General features: G+C 52.9%; 1 protein-coding gene and 1 pseudogene across 4 annotated transcripts in view; one reads left to right on the top strand and one right to left on the bottom strand.

Annotated features, from left to right (window-relative positions):
• Positions 1-17,915, top strand: part of CACNA1S (calcium voltage-gated channel subunit alpha1 S) — a 78,734-nt gene that overhangs the window by 33,463 nt on the left and 27,356 nt on the right. For all 4 annotated transcript variants that reach the window (XM_035280466.3, XM_035280465.3, XM_078356785.1 and 1 more), the window contains exons 11-22: positions 2,975-3,200; positions 3,939-4,146; positions 5,403-5,523; positions 6,372-6,486; positions 7,882-7,975; positions 8,684-8,753; positions 11,086-11,218; positions 12,043-12,172; positions 12,445-12,504; positions 14,490-14,596; positions 15,154-15,241; positions 15,519-15,626. In XM_035280466.3, the coding sequence (XP_035136357.3) occupies positions 2,975-3,200; positions 3,939-4,146; positions 5,403-5,523; positions 6,372-6,486; positions 7,882-7,975; positions 8,684-8,753; positions 11,086-11,218; positions 12,043-12,172; positions 12,445-12,504; positions 14,490-14,596; positions 15,154-15,241; positions 15,519-15,626 (1,460 nt within the window). The remainder of the gene's footprint in view (positions 1-2,974; positions 3,201-3,938; positions 4,147-5,402; positions 5,524-6,371; positions 6,487-7,881; positions 7,976-8,683; positions 8,754-11,085; positions 11,219-12,042; positions 12,173-12,444; positions 12,505-14,489; positions 14,597-15,153; positions 15,242-15,518; positions 15,627-17,915) is intronic.
• On the bottom strand, positions 1,388-1,938 carry LOC100393978 (small ribosomal subunit protein uS13 pseudogene; annotated as a pseudogene).

The following is a 17,915-nucleotide window of genomic DNA, read 5'->3' as shown; positions in this document are numbered from 1 at the left end:
ACAAGACTGTCTTTTTCTATGGGAATGAAATAGGAAACAAGCTAGTTCTAAGTTACTGGCTACAGATCAGATGAATTCATTCATTCATTCATTTCAACCAGTCTTCTTGAGAGCACCTCGAATGTGCCAATCATTGTCAAAGCACTGTCAGTGACCAAATGTGGAGATGATGTGAACACTGCCGACCAAGAGGACTCAGGGGCGATTTCGAGGTTTGTAGCCTATGCAGATAAATGGGTAGTAGTGCCACCTACTGAGGAAATGGTGAATGACCGAGTATTTTGGGTAGCGGGGGAGGATGGGCAGTGTCCATGAGCTTCATCTTGGCCATGGTGAGTTTGATGTGCCTTTGAGACATCCTAATGGATATGTCAAGGAAGCAGATGGAAAAATAGATCAGGAGCTCAGCGGAGTGGTCTCAGTTGAAAAATTAAATCTGAACGGCATTGGTGGGGCTGGTCTGAAGCTGTGGTCTCAGATAACACCAGATCCCCAGGGCAGAGTGTACAAATCAAGCATTCAATGACTGCTGTTTTATCCTGCTGAACCCTCAGCTGGAATTGCCCCAAAAGCAGTGGTAGGGGAATTCTCACAAAGGACTATCCCAAACAGCCCTGAGATAAGGGTGGGTGTGATTCCAAAGAAAGAAGCACTAAACGCCAGGGTGGTCAGTCCAAAGCTGTTACTGGAGAAACTCACGACAGAATGCTGCAGCAATCCTCACGATGGACAGCAAGAGAGAAGGGGTGTTCTGCCTCAGCTTACCCGCAGCCACAGGGTCAGGGCATGGACTTTATATAAGGACTTAAGGAATCTGGCTCAGAGCTGCAGCCAGTTCCTGTCAATGTTTGGGGCAACACCTATTGACTTTATTAGTGCCTAGGAATGTTCAAAGCCCCGGGCTGAGGTCAAGCCTGCTGAGAAAAACCTGTAGCTGCAGGGCACAGAGTGGTCAAGGCACTCTGATTTTTAGTCAGGACACAGAAACAAAGTGGTGGGGTGGGGGTGGGGGGAACTGGAAGACCCTATACTTGCTGATATAAAGAAGGCACCTGTAGAGGAGGCTTAGGAACATGCAGAGAAGTAGAGGAAACCCAGAAGGATGGGACACCACAGGAGCCAAGGACGGAATGCTCGAAAAAGCAAGATGATGGGCCACAGTGCCCAGTGCAGCTGGGAGTTAGATCAGCATTAGATGTGGCAGATTGATGCCCCTGGAGGGAATTGTGTTGGTGGAGTAGTGAGGGAGCATGAGGTGAAGAGCAAATGGGGCAGGGCAAGGGTTGAAGTGAAGAGAGCAATATAGACAGCTCTTTTGGGAACTTGACGGTGAGAGGGAAGAGAGAGCGAGGACAGGAGATAGAGGGAAAATGGGAGAGACTTGGGCTTTTTTTTTTTTTCGGTGTATAAACTATTTATTAACAGACAAGGCCTACAGACTTATTTCTTCTTGGACACACCCACGGTGCAGCCACGGTGGCCAGTGGTCTTGGTGTGCTGGCCTCAGACATGAAGGCCCCAGAAGTGGAGAAGCCCTCTGTGGGCCCAAATCTTCTTCAGTCGCTCCCGGTCTTCACGGAGCTTGTCCAGACCATTGGCTAGGACCTGGCTATATTTCTATCCTTTACATCCTTCTGTCTGTTCAAGAACCAGTCTGGGATCTTATATTGGCGTGGATTCTGCATAATGGTGATCACACGTTCCACCTCGTCCTCAGTGAGTTCTCCTGCCCTCTTGGTGAGGTCAATGTCTGCTTTGCTCAACACCACGTCAGCGTATCTTCGGCCCACACCCTTAATGGCAGTGATGGCAAAGGCTGTTTTCCGACGCCCATCAATGTTGTGTTGAGTACTCGCAAAATATGCTGGGACTTTTCAGGGATCACTAGAGACATGGCAGCAGAACAAGCGGTGGCGTGTAAGCCTCCTGTGGAAGAGCGACTTGGGCTTTTAAGAATGGCAAAGGGGCTGGGTGCGGTGGCTCACGCCTGTAATCCCAGCACTTTGGGAGGCCAAGGCAGGTGAATCACAAGATCAGGAGATTGAAACCATCCTGGCTAACACAGTGAAACCCCATCTCTACTGAAAAGAGAAAAAAAGATTAGCCAGGTGTGGTGGCACGTGCCTGTAGTCCCAGCTACTTGGGAGGCTGAGGCAGGAGAATTGCTTAAACTCAGGAGGCGGAGGTTGCAGTGAGCCAAGTTGGAGCCATTGCACTCCAGCCTGGGTGACAAAGTGAGACTCCATCTAAAAAAAAAAAAAAAAAAGAATGGCAAAGGGAGGGTCCATTTGAAGGAGGAATTTAAATGTATAGGAAAGAAAAAGGATCATAGACAGGTAGCTTCCCAAAAGGGGGAGGTGGCAAAGCAAAGGAGGAAGGATTGGCCTCGGGTGCGTGGTGAGACCCCTCTCTACCTGGAGGGACGGAGGTGTATAGGAATGAGAGAGTAGCAGACTTCATGAACTTCAGTAGAATTAAAAGTAATAAGATCCTCTTTCTGTTAAATATGAGTTAGCTTGCAAGAAATCAATGGGCAAAAGTCATCAGGTTTCTTTTTAAGTTAATTAAAAAACTCACTGGGCACAGTGGCTCACACCCGTAATCCCAGCATTTTGGGAGGCTCAGGCCAGCATATTGCTTGAGCCCAGGAATTCAAGACCAGCCTGGGCAACAGGAACAAAACCCTGTCTCTACTAAAAATACAAAAAATTAGCTGGATGTGGTGGCGCATGCGGTGGGGTGGAGTATCACTTGATCCTGGGAATTTGAGGCTGCAGTGTGCCATGATTGTGCCACTTCACTCCAGTCTGGGCAGCATGAGGCCCTGCCCCCCAACCCCCCAGAAATCCATGGTGCCTTGGAAACAAAGAAACAAGGGAAGGGGTGTCCTGGGTTGAGGCCCGGCCAAGGCCAAGGCTGGGAGGCGAGAGAAGGGAAGGAGAGTGATGCCAGGGCTGTGCCACCAACCCTGCAGACATTGCCAACCGGGTGCTGCTGTCCCTCTTCACCATCGAGATGCTGATGAAGATGTACGGGCTGGGCCTGCGCCAGTACTTCATGTCCATCTTCAACCGCTTCGACTGCTTCGTGGTATGCAGCGGCATCCTGGAGGTCCTGCTGGTGGAGGTGGGCGCCATGACGCCCCTAGGCATCTCCGTGCTCCGCTGCATCCGCCTCCTGAGGATCTTCAAGATCACCAAGTGAGTGCCAGGGTCGGCTGGCACTCTGGGGTCCCCCGTGGGCACTATGGCCTGGTCTGGTCTGGTCTATACTCGTCTCATTTCCCGGGGTCTGGGATCTGTGCAGGTTCACCAGCGGCCCCTTGCCTGGACTTTTCCCTCCTTGAAATAACCTCCTTCTGTGAAAAAGGAATCACTTCCCCACTTCGAACTCTTTATCTGTTCTTTTCTTACCACAGTCTATGACAGGGCAGGGAGAAGGGGTGGTGGAAAAGAGAAAGGAAGAAGAGAAAAGAAAAGATGGGAAGAAGGAAGGCAGACAGGAAGAGCTGTAGGGAAAGGGGTGGAAACAAGAAAGAAGGAGGAACACACAGAATCGGGGCCTTTGCAAGGTGGCTAGGGAAGAGGAGTTGGGTCCATTTACTTGCAGTACTTAGCCAGCACCCGTGTGAGCTGGGTACTGTGCTAAGCACAGGGCACTGGGGCTGTGCAGGAGAGAAGCCGTCCTTACTCTCACGGAGTTTCTCGTCCAGTGATGGGACCTAAAATTTATCAATAGTCATATGAATGAGTGTGAAATAACAAACAGGAAAGTGCTCTGAGGAAGGAGAGAGTGGGCACGCAGCCACGAATCCAGGGCCTTGCAGCCCCTCCTTCTGTGTCACCTCAGTCCTGAGCTTTCCCCTTAAGCCTGTCCACACCTCTTGGGCCCCATGAGAGGGTCTGTCCCATCCCTGCTTGCGGCTCCTCCTCCTTCAGGTATTGGACGTCGCTGAGTAACCTGGTGGCGTCCCTGCTGAACTCCATCCGCTCCATCGCCTCCCTGCTGCTGCTGCTCTTCCTCTTCATCGTCATCTTCGCCCTCCTGGGCATGCAGCTCTTTGGGGGCAGGTATGACTTCGAGGACACAGAAGTGCGGCGCAGCAACTTCGACAACTTTCCTCAAGCCCTCATCAGCGTCTTCCAGGTGGGCTAGCCCTCTGCGTGTCCCTCCTTCAGTACAGTTGCTAAATCCTGGTCCTTGTCCTTCAAGGTCAAGGTGGGCATCACTTCCTCCAGGAAGCCTTCTCTGATCTCCTGGTTGAGTACAATGTCCTTCTCTGAGTTCCCCTATCACCTGTGCTTCTCTCCATTGTAACACTTGCTTGTGTGTCCCCTTCACTGCGTCTGCACCCACTTTGTCTGATTAGTCTGTGTTTCTGGCACCCAGCACAGTGCTGGCCTGCTGCAGGATAATATGACTGCATTAGGGATGGTCTGGGAGTCTAGATGTGAGCTTTCTCTCCCATGTGCTACTCACATCTCAGGCCAAAGTCAGATAAGGGAAGCTTTTTCTCCCCAAGGTTGAAAAAACCCCAGAGAAATGCAAACCATTTCCCACTCTGCAGGCACGGCCAATCCACTATCAGCCACCTGGTGAGCACGACTGTGGCCCAGTGAGAGGCTTTCAGGACGCCTGGCCTCCTGGAGGAGTTTTCTTAGTGTAGGCATGGACACACTCCTGTGTGGGGTGGCCCATATTTCATGAGTGACACCTTCCTGTTGTACCAGTGAGAGGGGCAATGTGCGATCGTCTGTCGGTCCTGTGGATGGCTTTGCCCTCTCTTTCCTTCATTAGCCCCACTGGCTGGTCAGGCCTCAGACCTTTCAAGAGACTTGACATTTCACACAACTTCTAAGGTTGGAATAACAGGAGGCCTGGATGGATGCAGCACAGTGAAGGCCGGGGATAAGGACAGAACAGGGAAGTGGCGAGCCCACAGTCCAATTCCTTGTCCACAGAGAGCAGCAGTAAGCTTCTAGATCATTGGGATAGGGGTTTTGTTTTGTTTTTTGAGATGGAGTCTCACTCTGTTGCCCAGACTGGATTGCAGTGACACAATCTCAGCTCACTGCACCCTCCACCTCCTGGGGTCAAGCGATTCTCCTACCTCAGCCTCCCAAGTAGCTGGGATTGCAGGTGCCTGTCACCACAGCTGGATAATTTTTGCATTTTTACCATATTGGCCAAGCTGGTCTCGAACTCCTGACCTCAAATAATCCACCCACCTTGGCCTCTCAATGTACTAGGATTACAGGTGTGAGCCACTGCACCCAGCTGGAATAGGGGTTTTGAGGAGAGCAGGGGGTGGCCACAAGGACCGTGGAATGAAAAGAGGGAAGGTCTAAGAGAACCACAGAGTGAGAGGAGACTCCTGAGCCCTCGTTCCTCCCTCCACACAGGTCCTGACAGGTGAAGACTGGACCTCGATGATGTACAATGGGATCATGGCCTACGGCGGGCCGGCCTACCCTGGCGTGCTTGTGTGCATTTACTTCATCATCCTTTTCGTCTGTGGCAACTGTATCCCCGGGAAGCAGGGAGCAGAAAAGAGCTTGGTGGGGGGTGGAGGAAAGGGCTTAAAACAGGGGTCAAGGGTGTCTGGTTTCTAGGCAGCCAGGCCCTCTGGCTGGAGGGGAGCTCCCAGGCCCACAGGGTGGTGGGTAGGTCATAGCAAGTGCAGATATAACTGTAGGATAATTCCTTCTGCCAGAAAGGTTAGAGACTTAATGGGGTGTGTGGCTACAGCTGGGAGGAATGAAGCCCAGCCAGGTCAGTGCGCCTGGAGCAGTGGGGAGGAAGGACAGAGCTTTGCTGAGGAGCATGAAGACAGCAGGACAGCCTCCTCCAAAGGTTCAGAGGCAGGCGGGGAGCCACTGGGACCCTGTGGCAGGGATGATCCGTCTGAGTGCTGGGACCAGAAGGATGGAGCTAGGACAGGCCGAGAGATGAGAGGAGAGATATGAGGGGAAGTGGATGAGGCATGGAGATGATGGCAGTGCCTGCACTGTGGAATCCAATATTGTGGGGAGTGGGGAGGAAGGGCACCACTGTTCCCAGACTCAGGCGTGCCTCGCATGGCTCTCACTTGTTTTGCCTCTCTGGCTCTCCATGCAGCTCAGTGTGGGAGCTGGAGCCGTCTGGACAGGAAATGCATGGGTTCAAGGCCACAGTGGATTCGGGCTCCTTTTGGGGTACCCTCTGCAGGCAGGCTTCCCTGAGAGCCTTCAGCTGTGTCCCTCGACCCACACCTTCCCATGGGTAGCTCTGGGAGTGGGGTTAGGACCTGCCCACATGCAGGCAGGCAGGACTCCTGCTCTGGAGGCTCCCTTCCACCTACAACCCAAGGATCCTTAGCTAAACCTGCTCAGACATCCTGCTCAATGTCTTCCTGGCCATTGCCGTGGACAACCTGGCCGAGGCAGAGAGCCTGACTTCTGCCCAGAAGGCCAAGGCTGAGGAGAGAAAACGCAGGAAGATGTCCAAGTGAGTGCTTCCTCAGCAGGAAGGGACCTGGAGTGCGCAGCCATGGCCATGGCCTTCCAGCCCTGGACAGGCCTCCCTGTAGCCCAATAAGCAGGGGCCCTGACATGGTGACCCCTGCCCCAGCAGGCAAACTTCCACAACCTGCACATGGGGATGGCTGAGGTCCTTCCCTGCGGGCAGGACCAGAGGCAAGTTGGCCTTCTGGACAGACAGGCCTCAGGATGCGGAATGCAAGAGCCTCAGAGCCCGGCCAGGTGGGCAGGGTTCCTCTGGGGAGGGATCCTGGGAACTCCCTTCCCAACCCTGTCATTGAGTCGCTGTGCTTCTGGGAGAGAGCCATTGCCCTTTGCTGAACCTCAGGCATCCTCTCTTCTGTGAAGTGGCCATTGGCTTCCCAGGTTCTTCACAAGTCTCTCCATCTGTGACTTTGTCAGTGAACTCTGTAGCCTGGGACCCTCCTCCAGGAGTGGAAAGAGACTGGTGTTCTAGACGGTGTTTCTCAAACCCCAACTGCAAACAAGTCACCTAGGAATCTTGTTGAAATGCTGATTCTGTTTCAGCTGGTCCAAATCAAATGGGGTGGGATCTGATTCTCCATCAAACAGGCTCCTGGGTGGTGCCCATGCTGCTGGTTGGAGGACTATGCTTCAAGGACCGAGGTTCAAGCAGAGTCCTGCTTCTTCCAATGCCCATGCCTGCAGGAATGGGACCCCAGTTCCTGCTGAGGCAAGATAGAAAGAGAAAGGGAAAACGAGGGACCAGCATGGAGTTCAGACATTTCTAAAGAGTTGGAGCTGGCTGGGTGTGGTGGCTCACCCCTGTAATCCCAGCACTTTGGGAGGCCAAGGAGGGTGGATCATGAGGTCAAGAGATCAAGACCATCCTGGCCAACATGATGAAACTCCATCTCTACTAAAAAATATAAAAATTAACTAGGCATGGTGGCATACGTCTGTAGTCCCAGCTACTCGGGAGGCTTAAGATAGAATTGTTTGAACCTGGGAGGTGAAGGTTGCAGTGAGCTGAGATTGTACCACTGCACTCCAGCCTGGCACCTGGTGACAGAACCATCTTGGGCAAACCATGCTTCCACTCTGTGAATCTTGTATAAACCCAATGCAAAGCCACATTTCACCCATTCACTATCAACCAACATTAAACATGGCTGCCCAGTAAGCCACAGGTAGCCGTGGGCCCATGCTGTGTGTCAGACCCTCTCACCACAGAGAAGGGACTTGCCTGAGCCCACTGCCCTTCCCATCTGGGGGCCGATGCCACTCCTCCCACAGATCCCCCTGGAGCCCTTGCCATGGGATCCTCCAGAGGGTGTTGTCAGGCTGAGCAGATACCTGAGAACTTTCTGGTTCGGCTTCCACTTTGTGTTTTCTAACTCAGGGGTCTCCCAGACAAGTCAGAGGAGGAGAAGTCCACAATGGCCAAGAAGCTGGAGCAGAAACCCAAGGGTGAGGGCATCCCCACCACTGCCAAGGTGAGCACCTCTTGTGGGAATGCTGGAAGGAGGCTGGGGTTCTTATAGTCCCGTGGTTCCCCTCCTGCCACAGGGTACAGATGGAGTAGGGTGGGAGGTGGGAGTTATCAGCCAGGTGAGGGCATCTCCTTGTGTGCTACTGGAGGGAGACCAGACAGATCCATCTCCAGGGACTCCTGCACTGAGAGGCACAGACCTTCCAATCTGGGAACCAGACTTCCCCAGAGAAGCAGCTTCTCACTCCAGACCAAAGAGATAATTTCTCTCCCTGACACCCACTTTCCCACTTTCCACTGAAAGGACCAGACCGGCTTCCACCATTGCTAGCCCTGCCCTGCCTGTTCCCATCTGGCTCTGCTCAACATTGCTGAAAACTGAGGAATGGAGTTGAAAAAGTCAGGGAACTGGGCCCACAGGGGCTGGAGGTCCTGGCCTGGGAAGGTCAACTCTCTTCTAGAGATCCAAGCAGCGGGCACGTGAAGATTGAGTCAGACAGGACCTTGCCCCACGGGAGCCTGTGCAAATTGTCCGACCTTGCTGGGCCTGGCTTCTCATTTGTAAAATGGGGATGATCATAATATTCCCTGTCCCTCAGGCTATCAGGATGATTGAGGCAGCTGAAAGCTCACAGGCTCTCCAGTTGATGCTCACCGAGGGGAAACTGCAACTTCTCCCTCATTGTTACAGTCATTGTGTTCCTTCCTACAGCTGAAAATCGACGAGTTTGAATCTAACGTCAACGAGGTGAAGGATCCCTACCCCTCAGCTGACTTCCCAGGTGAGGGTGCTGGAGCCCGGGCTGGAGCAGGGTGCTGGCATGAAGTAGGGGTGTGCCGGTCCTGAATTCTCCCTATGGGCACTCTCTTGTGTGTCCCTACCTGTGGAGATCAGGGCACTGTAGACATCCCTTCTGTGTAAATAAGCCATCTGCTAGTTTGTCTCTCCCAACAATGCACACGATAGAAAAACACAGACATTTTATTTTCATGTAATTCAGCGAGCATTTATTAAGCACCAGCTGTGTGCCTCAGTGCTGAGGACTCAAGTTTCCAAGAAGCACAGAGACTCGTGGGTATACAAGTCTTCCCTGACAGTCATGCAGAATGGATCATAAATGAGGACACACCCATCTGTGTAGTGATGAGGCAGATTACTCACTATCCAGTGTCCAGTAGGGCTGGGGGCCGGAGGGCACAGGGATGAACAGAACCATGAGAGGCAGTGTGGGAAAGTGCAAGGGGAGGAGAGGATGGTAGGATGGCGGGAGCACGGGTAACAAAAACCGTGGATAAACCACAGACATCTGGTAATGCAAATAACCAGTGACTGCTGCAGAAACCCCATTTATCTGGACCCAGAGGAGGACACGTGAAGGAAGCAGAACCCGGCTGGAGTAACCTTACAAGGCCACCTGGAAGAGCTCTGAGTCCTGGGTCTCTCTGGAGCACCGTGTCAGTGGGGCAATTTTAGGTCTACGTGTCGCATCCGCTGATCAGCTACTTTTGTCTGCTTGTGGAATCTGCTGATTAGCATCTGTTTGCTCCAGTGACTCTAAGCTCCAGGGGGACTTTTGTATTCCATACCTCACGGTATTTGGCTGAAGAGGCACTCAATAAACTGAATGAATGAATGCAGGAAAGAATTTTGCAAAGTGAAGTGTGGGGAGAATGGAGCTGGTCCAAGTGAGACTAATGACATTTCTTCAAATATCCACCAGCGATGAATATTTGTGCTTTAGAGTAGCTCATTTTGAGTTATTTCATCGAACAGTTATCACCTATTAGCTGGGAGTGACTGGTGTGCAGGTGAGATGGTGGCTGATAGGAAATCTGAGGTCGGGGAAAGGGAAGGGGCTGGAAAGAAGTGAGGAGGGGAGGGTAGAGGGAGTGTGGGCTGGGCAGCAGGAAGACAGCCTTACCAAGGGGTCTGAATGTGTTTATATCCTGTTTCTTTCTAAAAATAGTTTGAAACGGCTTACAGCAAAAGATATGTGCAAGGAAATTCACAAACTGGGCATAGGCAGAGGAAGTAAGAAGGCTGGGGAAGGATGCCAATACGCTCACTCTAAGAATGAGCAGTCTCTGTGATTAAGCGTGAAACGTGTCTCTGGGGTCTGTGGCAGGCTGGGCAAGACAGGAAATGTCCTGTTAGGACACTCATTCTGAGGAATAAGAGTTTTAGCTTCTCGGGGGGACAGAAAAATTGGAATGTGACTTAGTGGATTTGAGAACCCCGACAGGTGGCCATGTTGGAGACAGTAGAATCCAGTAGCTCTCGGCTTCCCTCAAAGCCTCTGCCAGGGGCCAGCAGGGGTAAGGAGAACGTAGCTCTCAGGGGAGGGAACCAAGAGAAACCCTAGCTTTGGATTGTGCCCCCACCATCTGATCATGGGATCCTCCCATCCTGGAGCTGAGGATTTCGGGTACTCAGCTTCCTCATGGGACCATGAGACCCAGTGAATGTGCTTGGGATGTCTGTTGCTTTCTCCTCTATCTCCCAGCCCCCAGCCCCAGTCCTGGGGACTGGCTGAAGCTCAAGAAATTCTGATTGCTTTTTTCCATGCTGGAAGCTTCTCTGTGAAGTTACTATTTTTAAAATCCTAGCCCAGGAGAGGATCACAGAGTCCTTTTATTTCAACAATGCTCCTGCCCCTTGTCGGATTCACAAATTGGAAAAAGCTGACGCTGAAGAAGGGCACAGACCTTCCCAGCACTGCACAGCGAGTTAGAGGCAGAGCCGGGACCAGGACCCAGGTCTCCTCTTCCAAAGCAGAGCTTTCCACTCCATCCCCACCCGCCCCCCCATGGATATTTGAGGCAGTGTGGATGGAGCCGTGAGACAGAAGATGCAACCACAAATTTATTTGGGCTTGCTCTCAACCCCATTTCTGGAAGGTTGTGGGCCTGCCTTACTGACCCCTGACAGCTCAGATGTGCTCACTGAAGGCAAGGAGATGCCCACCTGGACTCTGCTGAAGCCCTAGGGTCCCACGTCAGCCTGGCACCACCCTGCTTACTGGTTGCAGGGGCTCGTAGGAGGTCTCTGAGCACAGAAGCCACAGCATAGCAAAGCATAGGAAACACCTTTAATTCCTCCCCCTCTTCCCACAGGGGACGACGAGGAAGATGAGCCCGAGATCCCGCTGAGCCCCCGACCACGCCCCCTGGCTGAGCTGCAGCTGAAAGAGAAGGCCGTGCCCATTCCAGAAGCCAGCTCCTTCTTCATCTTCAGCCCCACCAATAAGTGGGTGCTCCCTGGCTGCTGTGGGGGTGATTTATGAGACTCTCATCTGCTTCCAGGCATGGAGAGTCAGAAGGACCTCTGGTTACACTGTGAAAAACTCAGTGTTTTAGTTTAAGATCTTGTGCCCTGTTTAAAATGCTAGTATGTCTGGGAGAAGTCATGCTTTAAACCTTATCAGTTATTTACACCTAGGAGGGACCTGTTTATTGCTTCCTTTCTGAGAGAAGAGTTTTAGACAGGACAAGGGGGAGAGAGCAAGGGAAGCTATAGTTTTTATTGGCTTCACAATGTTACATATTTAAACGATATACAGACTATAGTCTTTGTGAAGTTTCATCTGTCTAGCTCATGGATAGAGACCGAGGGACCTGTTTATTGCTTCCTTTCTGAGAGAAGAGTTTTAGACAGGACAAGGGGGAGAGAGCAAGGGAAGCTATAGTTTTTATTGGCTTCACAATGTTACATATTTAAACGATATACAGACTATAGTCTTTGTGGAGTTTCATCTGTCTAGCTCATGGATAGAGACCAGCCCGTCCCATTTTCATTTGATGGGAAATCTCAAGGTGGTGCCGTTCATTGCAGGAAGGGGCAGGTGGTGGGAGGGGCTAGGCTGGGAAGCGGAACTAAGGCTTTAGAAACAGATCGAGGGGTCAGGGCTCCCTGTGTGTCCAGCCAGAGGACCCTGCAGGTGTAGCACTGCACTTCTCCACTGGCCTGGGAGGAGCAGGATGGGCATCCCATGTCCCTCCACAGGATGGAGGCTGATGAGGCCAGAGCCTCCAGCAGCTCACAGCTCCCCTGCCCTCCTTATCTCACCCCAGGATCCGCATCCTGTGTCACCGCATCGTCAATGCCACCTGGTTCACCAACTTCATCCTGCTCTTCATCATGCTCAGCAGCGCTGCACTGGCTGCAGAAGACCCCATCCGGGCCGAGTCCACGAGGAATCAGGTGACAGGTGTCACCCTCTCCTCCACTCAGCAGCCCTGCCCCCTCCAGCCTCAGTCTGGTGCCCAGGATTCAGCTGTATCCTCTATGTGGCTATAGGCATCAGAGTTTCTTAGAGTCCATTCCTCAGGGTTAGGACAACCCACTCCAATCCTTCTGAATGGCACAGGCTGGGGCACAGACTGGCTCTGACTGCCTGCTTTGCTGCTGCTGCTGCTGATACTGCTGCCTCCTCCTCTTCTCACTGACTGCTCCCTCCCCTGCCTCATCCCCAGATTCTCAAGCACTTTGATGTCGGGTTCACCTCTGTCTTCACCGTGGAGATTGTCCTCAAGGTGAGTGAAGGCTGTGGGGCAGCCCCGGGCAGGGGGATTCCCTGATGTGGCTCCAGCTTACACACACTAAACTCGGGGGTGGAGAGAAGCAGGAAAGAGGTGGAGAGTGGCAGGAAAGACTCATGGGACCTGGTACACAGAGCAGGCCCGCAGGTGTCTGGGTGGTGGGCTGGAGAGCGAAGCCCAGTCAGCCTGAGGCTCCCCCATTCACAGAGCACAGCCCATGCCTTGAAGCCTCTGGCATTTTTCTTCTCTCTTTTCTTTTCTTTTTTTCTTTTCAAGACGGAGTTTTGCTCTTGTTGCATAGGCTGGAGTGCAATGGCGCGATTTTGGGTCACCCGCAACCTCCGCCTCCCAGGTTCAAGCGGTTCTCCTGCCTCAGCCTCCGAAGTAGCTGGGATTACAGGCATGAGCCACTGCATCTGGCTCTTTTCTTTTTTAAGATGGAGTCTCGCTTTATCACCAGGCTAGGCTGGAGTGCAGTGGTGTGATCTCTGCTCACTGCAAGCAACCTCAGACTCCCAGGTTCAAGCGATTCTCCTGCCTCAGCCTCCTCAGTAGCTGGGATTATAGGCGCACACTACCACACTCAGATAATTTTCTGTATTTTTAGTAGAGATGGGTTTTCACCATGTTGGGCAGGATGGTCTCAATCTCTTGACCTAGTGATCTACCCACCTTGGCCTCCTGAAGTGCTGGGATTACAGACGTGAGCCACCGTACCCAGTCAACCTCCGGCATTTTTCATCCACACGGTTAGCTTAAGAGCAGACCTGGGGAGCTGTGATTTGTTCCTAGACCTCTGTTACCAGCAACTGGAAAGACCTTTTCCTCCAGGAGTGCCCAGAGAAGTGACCACTGCCCTGAGCTGGGTTCCTGGCACTCTGCCCCATCACGCCTTTTCCACACCTTATCCACAGCACATCACCACCCACCCATTCCCAACACAGATGCACGGGGTTCCAGACATCCAGGGGGTGGTGGGCTCTGGAGGCAGAGGGAGGACCCATCTGTGCCTGAAACCCAGTAGCACCAGCCTGTACATTCACGAACTAAGAGAGGAGAGGCTAGCCGAGCCCCAGGAACTGGCTCAGAGCGGGCTGTGGTGTGAAATCAGGACAGTACCGTATTTCGGAGCCTCAACTATTGAAGGAATTGAGCAGAGGGAGATGGTGGCTTCCTCGAGGTCAGGAAGTTTGTGGAGTTGGGGGCATTAGAGCCCGACCTTGAAGTTGGACAAGACTTCATTAGGGAGAGACAGCTGGGGAGGTCTAGGACAGACAGTAGCCAGTACACTGTAAGGAGATTTGGGGACGTTGCCAGGGAAGACAGAATGGCCCCTTTGGGCTGGGTGCTGAGTCTGGGAAGGCAAATTAAGACGAAATCTCATAGTGTCCTGAGTGCTGGGAAAGGGTTCAGCCCTGTCTGATTTTAAGGACATAATGCATGTGTGCAAAGACCTGGAGGGCTGATAGAGAACATATCCAAGAAGCTGAGAGGGGAGCGAGAAGGCAGGCACTGGGAAGGAGATGGAGAGGGAGGAGAGAGGGCCCAGGACACCTGAGTCCTGGAGGGCTTGCAGCCTGACTCAGCAAGCCACAGGGCAGAGGGGATTGCCCAAGAAGCTTTCCAGGAAGGAGGAGAAATCTCATGTCCCGCTGGAGACAGTGGGGCCAGGGCTTCCCCACTCTGTGGCCCCATGGGAAAGGAGACACAGGGTTCCCTATGGCATGTAAAGAAAGAGACTTGCATTCTGAGAGAGAAGTCTGGCCCAGCTGCCCATGAGAAGTCCCCACATTTCAACAACCATGAGCAGAGATAGGAATTTAGGCCACCGCAAGGAGCTGAGTGAAAGACAGAGATTTCCGGAAGGCTATTGCCTCAGTAAGTGCTCTCCTGAGCAGAGGTGAGTGTCTCCCATGTCTGTGGGAGACAGGCCTGTTCCCCGAGCTCCTCCACCCAGGCTGCTGCCTCTGTCTCCCCAGATGACGACCTACGGGGCCTTCCTGCACAAGGGCTCCTTCTGCCGAAATTACTTCAACATCCTGGACCTGCTGGTGGTGGCCGTGTCCCTCATCTCCATGGGACTGGAGTGAGCAGGAGCAAGGGCCAACCCTGGACACAGACACCCTCTTCCCCATGCCAGGGCTTCGTAGTGGGAGTCCCACCCATGTTGGTGGGCACCTGACACAAGAGGAGGGTCTCTCAGGGCCTCTGATGGGGGCAGGGGGATCTGTGGGTTGTGGGTTGCCACCAGCGAAGTGGGCAGCACCCTGTTCTAGAGAATGGCAGGGGATGCAGAGAGGAGGAAGTGGCCCTTCCCTCCCTGATCTTGTGGGGAGCACAGCCCCTGCCTTCGGGGTGCTCACTGTCTGATGGGAGGGACAGAGCCTCTAGCCACTCACGGGGGAAGGCTGTACTCTGCTTCGTGACACACCCATGAGAGCACAGTCCAGATAGCAAGGGGTGGCTGTGCCCTGGAGTAGGGCACACTCTCACAGCTGGAGGAAAGGGAACGGGGAAGATGGGAATGTTTTCAGGCAGAAAGGTAGCCAGTGTGGAGGGCAGGATACAGCTGGAGGCTCCTCTGCAGAACGGGCTGGCTGGAGCAGTCTGCCCTCAGTCCTCGCATGGTTGCCGCCTCCCCAGGTCCAGTGCCATCTCCGTGGTGAAGATCCTCAGGGTGCTGAGGGTGCTCCGACCACTCAGAGCCATCAACAGAGCCAAGGGGTTGAAGGTGAGAGAGGGCCTGGGCAGGATCCCAGAAGAGGGATGGGAGGGGCTGCAGGGTCCTGACTCCAGAAACCTCAGCCCAGCCATGGGTGGGACCCCGTCCCGGCTCCTTGGCCAGACACGGGTAAGGATGAGACTGAGATAGCTGTGCTTCCCCATCAGCCTCTCCCCACCTCCAGCTGGTCAGGAGGCAGCACGTCTTGCACGCCTGGGGTTTCCTTAGCTGGGCTGGGGGGTACGGTGGGTACACCCCCAGTCCCCATTGGCCCGTCTCTCCCCAGCACGTGGTGCAGTGCATGTTCGTGGCCATCAGCACCATTGGGAACATCGTGCTGGTCACCACCCTCCTGCAGTTCATGTTTGCCTGCATCGGTGTCCAGCTCTTCAAGGTGAGGCCCTGCCCGCGCGACCAGCTTCCCCTCCCACTCCCAGCCCTGGTGCTGGCTCTCCAGCCTCCCCTCCCACTCCCAGCCCTGGTGCCAGCTCTCTAGCCAAGGCAAGGGCCCGTCAGTTGGTTTGCCCCTCTCTAAGCAAAAGGAGCCCCAAATTATGAAAACAGATGTCTTTGAATGCACAGTTTTTCATATGAGAATATCTTATTTTGAAAAATAGGTCTTTATCACACCAAATACATACGTTAGCAGAAAGCCAGTAAGACACCATTACATTTATGTAGCACCTTGAGTTCCACAAAAGCTGCCTAGTGACAGCATAAACAGCCAACGAGCTTCCAACGCTACTGAAATCGTAGCAGAGGCTCATGTGTCTATTGACTTGAAATTAAAGTACAATTCAAGAGCCATCTCTTAAAGCTATCGTCATGTGCTAAGAATTCTATCAAACAAGACAAGAAAACGTGTAGTTTGATGTCAATCTTTTAAATATGACTGTGAAATTCAGACTATAAACACAGCTTTCCAAAATCAAACTTTTAAGAGGCAGCCATCTTTCAATGATGGTTAATAGCTTAAAGAGATCAATAAGCTAAAATGAAAACTTGACAGCAACTATCTTAAGCTCTTTTAAAAATTAAATACACAAGCAACACAACACGTTGAGACTCAAGGTGAATTTGCTTCAGTTGAATGCACCGAGTTTTGAAGCTAATATATGGCAGGTCCAGATCCAGTTTCCTTGGTGACGTCCATCCCAGGCCTCTGTGGTTCTGCTGACCACCATTGCCATTGTATCTGCTGTCTCTCTGCCCCTGCACTGCTTCTCCTTGGGGAGGAACGCCCCTCCTCCCAGGGCCTTGCAGCCATTTCTCTCCCTTCCCACCCTTGCCCATTTCCTCCCATCCTGCCAGGCCTGTCCCAAGCATACACCCACCCCAGCCCCACACTGTGCCTCCCATCTTCCCGGCTGGTATGCCTGGCATCATCCACATCTACCAGGGTCTTCTAAGGCTGGGAGTTCCTCATCTCACCTCTGGAGCCAGCCTTATTCTTTTTTCACTTTCCTGGGAGAACACAGCTATTCAGTTCCTCTCTGGGAATCAGCCCTACAAAGATGTCCCTCCAAGAGAGCTCTGATTTCCAGATGTCTCTGGTTCTCAGATCATTTGCAGGACAGAGAAATTGACTCCCAAGTGTACACCAACACCCTTGATAACCCAGCATGACCCAACTGCTCCTGCCACCAGAGCACCATCCTTCAAAGCCATGATTACATAACCTCAGTCAGTCTTAGACATGTATCGTCATCGTCTTACAATTGTTCATTCATTCAACAAACATGTATAGAGCATGATTTCTATACATGAGCCGGGGCCTTTGCTAGAGCTGAGGGACTTACAAGCCAAATCCTCCCTGAGGGCAGGGAACAGGCTTTGAGAGAAGCAGCAGGGTGGGGCCTTCGGTGGGGGAACAGGTCTTTTTGGTCTCTGTCCTGGAGGGATGGGAGTGTTTATAGTGTCTGGCCACTCTGCCATGCGGCCTTCTCCCCCTGGCCCAGCTGAGGGCTGCCCACCTCCTGCCCCCCAGCCTCCTCCTCTGTCAGGTTTGGGTCCCCAGAAACCCTTGAGGGCAGAGTCTGTGTCTGCCTCATCCCTTCTCCCTTCCCCCTGCCCAGGGCCTGGTGCAGAGGAGGCCCAACAGACAAGCTCCCTGAAGGAATGAATGAGCAGCTGCCCTCCCTTTGGCTTCCACGACCCTTCCAGACAAGCAAGAGCAATTGTCTGTCAATATCCAACTCTCGCCAGGCTTTGTCTCTCATTAAAAGACCCCCAGAGCCTGCCGTCCAGGAGGTCCCAGGAACATATCAGTTCCAGTTGGCATTTGATGTTGCATTTGACTGTGCATTTGACATGGAAACTTGCCATGTGCATTCCACGTTATAGCAGAGAGTCGTGCTTTGCTTTCCATAGTAAATTGGGCATTTGGTGTTAAGTGCCCAGACCCTGCCTAAGGGCAGCTCTGTCCACTCCCTGCTTAACCCCCAGCACCATTCACCTCACCTTCACCCTCTGCTCCAGCAACCATAGAAAGGGCATGTAGTAGGAACAGCACAGACCTGTGTGGCAGGGGCAGTGGGGGGCAAGGACCAGCTGTGTCCTCAGCCAAGGCAGTTTCCCTATCTGGGTCTTTGAAGCAACTGCACTAGAAACTATGGATTTCAAGCCTGTTAGCCTCATTAAGAACCTAGCCATCCTTCTGGGTGCAGTGGCTCATGCTGGTAAT

Source organism: Callithrix jacchus, chromosome 19 (genome assembly GCF_049354715.1).
Source record: "Callithrix jacchus isolate 240 chromosome 19, calJac240_pri, whole genome shotgun sequence".
In the NCBI taxonomy this organism is placed as follows: Eukaryota; Metazoa; Chordata; class Mammalia; order Primates; family Cebidae; genus Callithrix; species Callithrix jacchus.
Note: the sequence above shows the minus strand (reverse complement) of the source record. Positions and strands in the feature narration are given on the sequence as shown.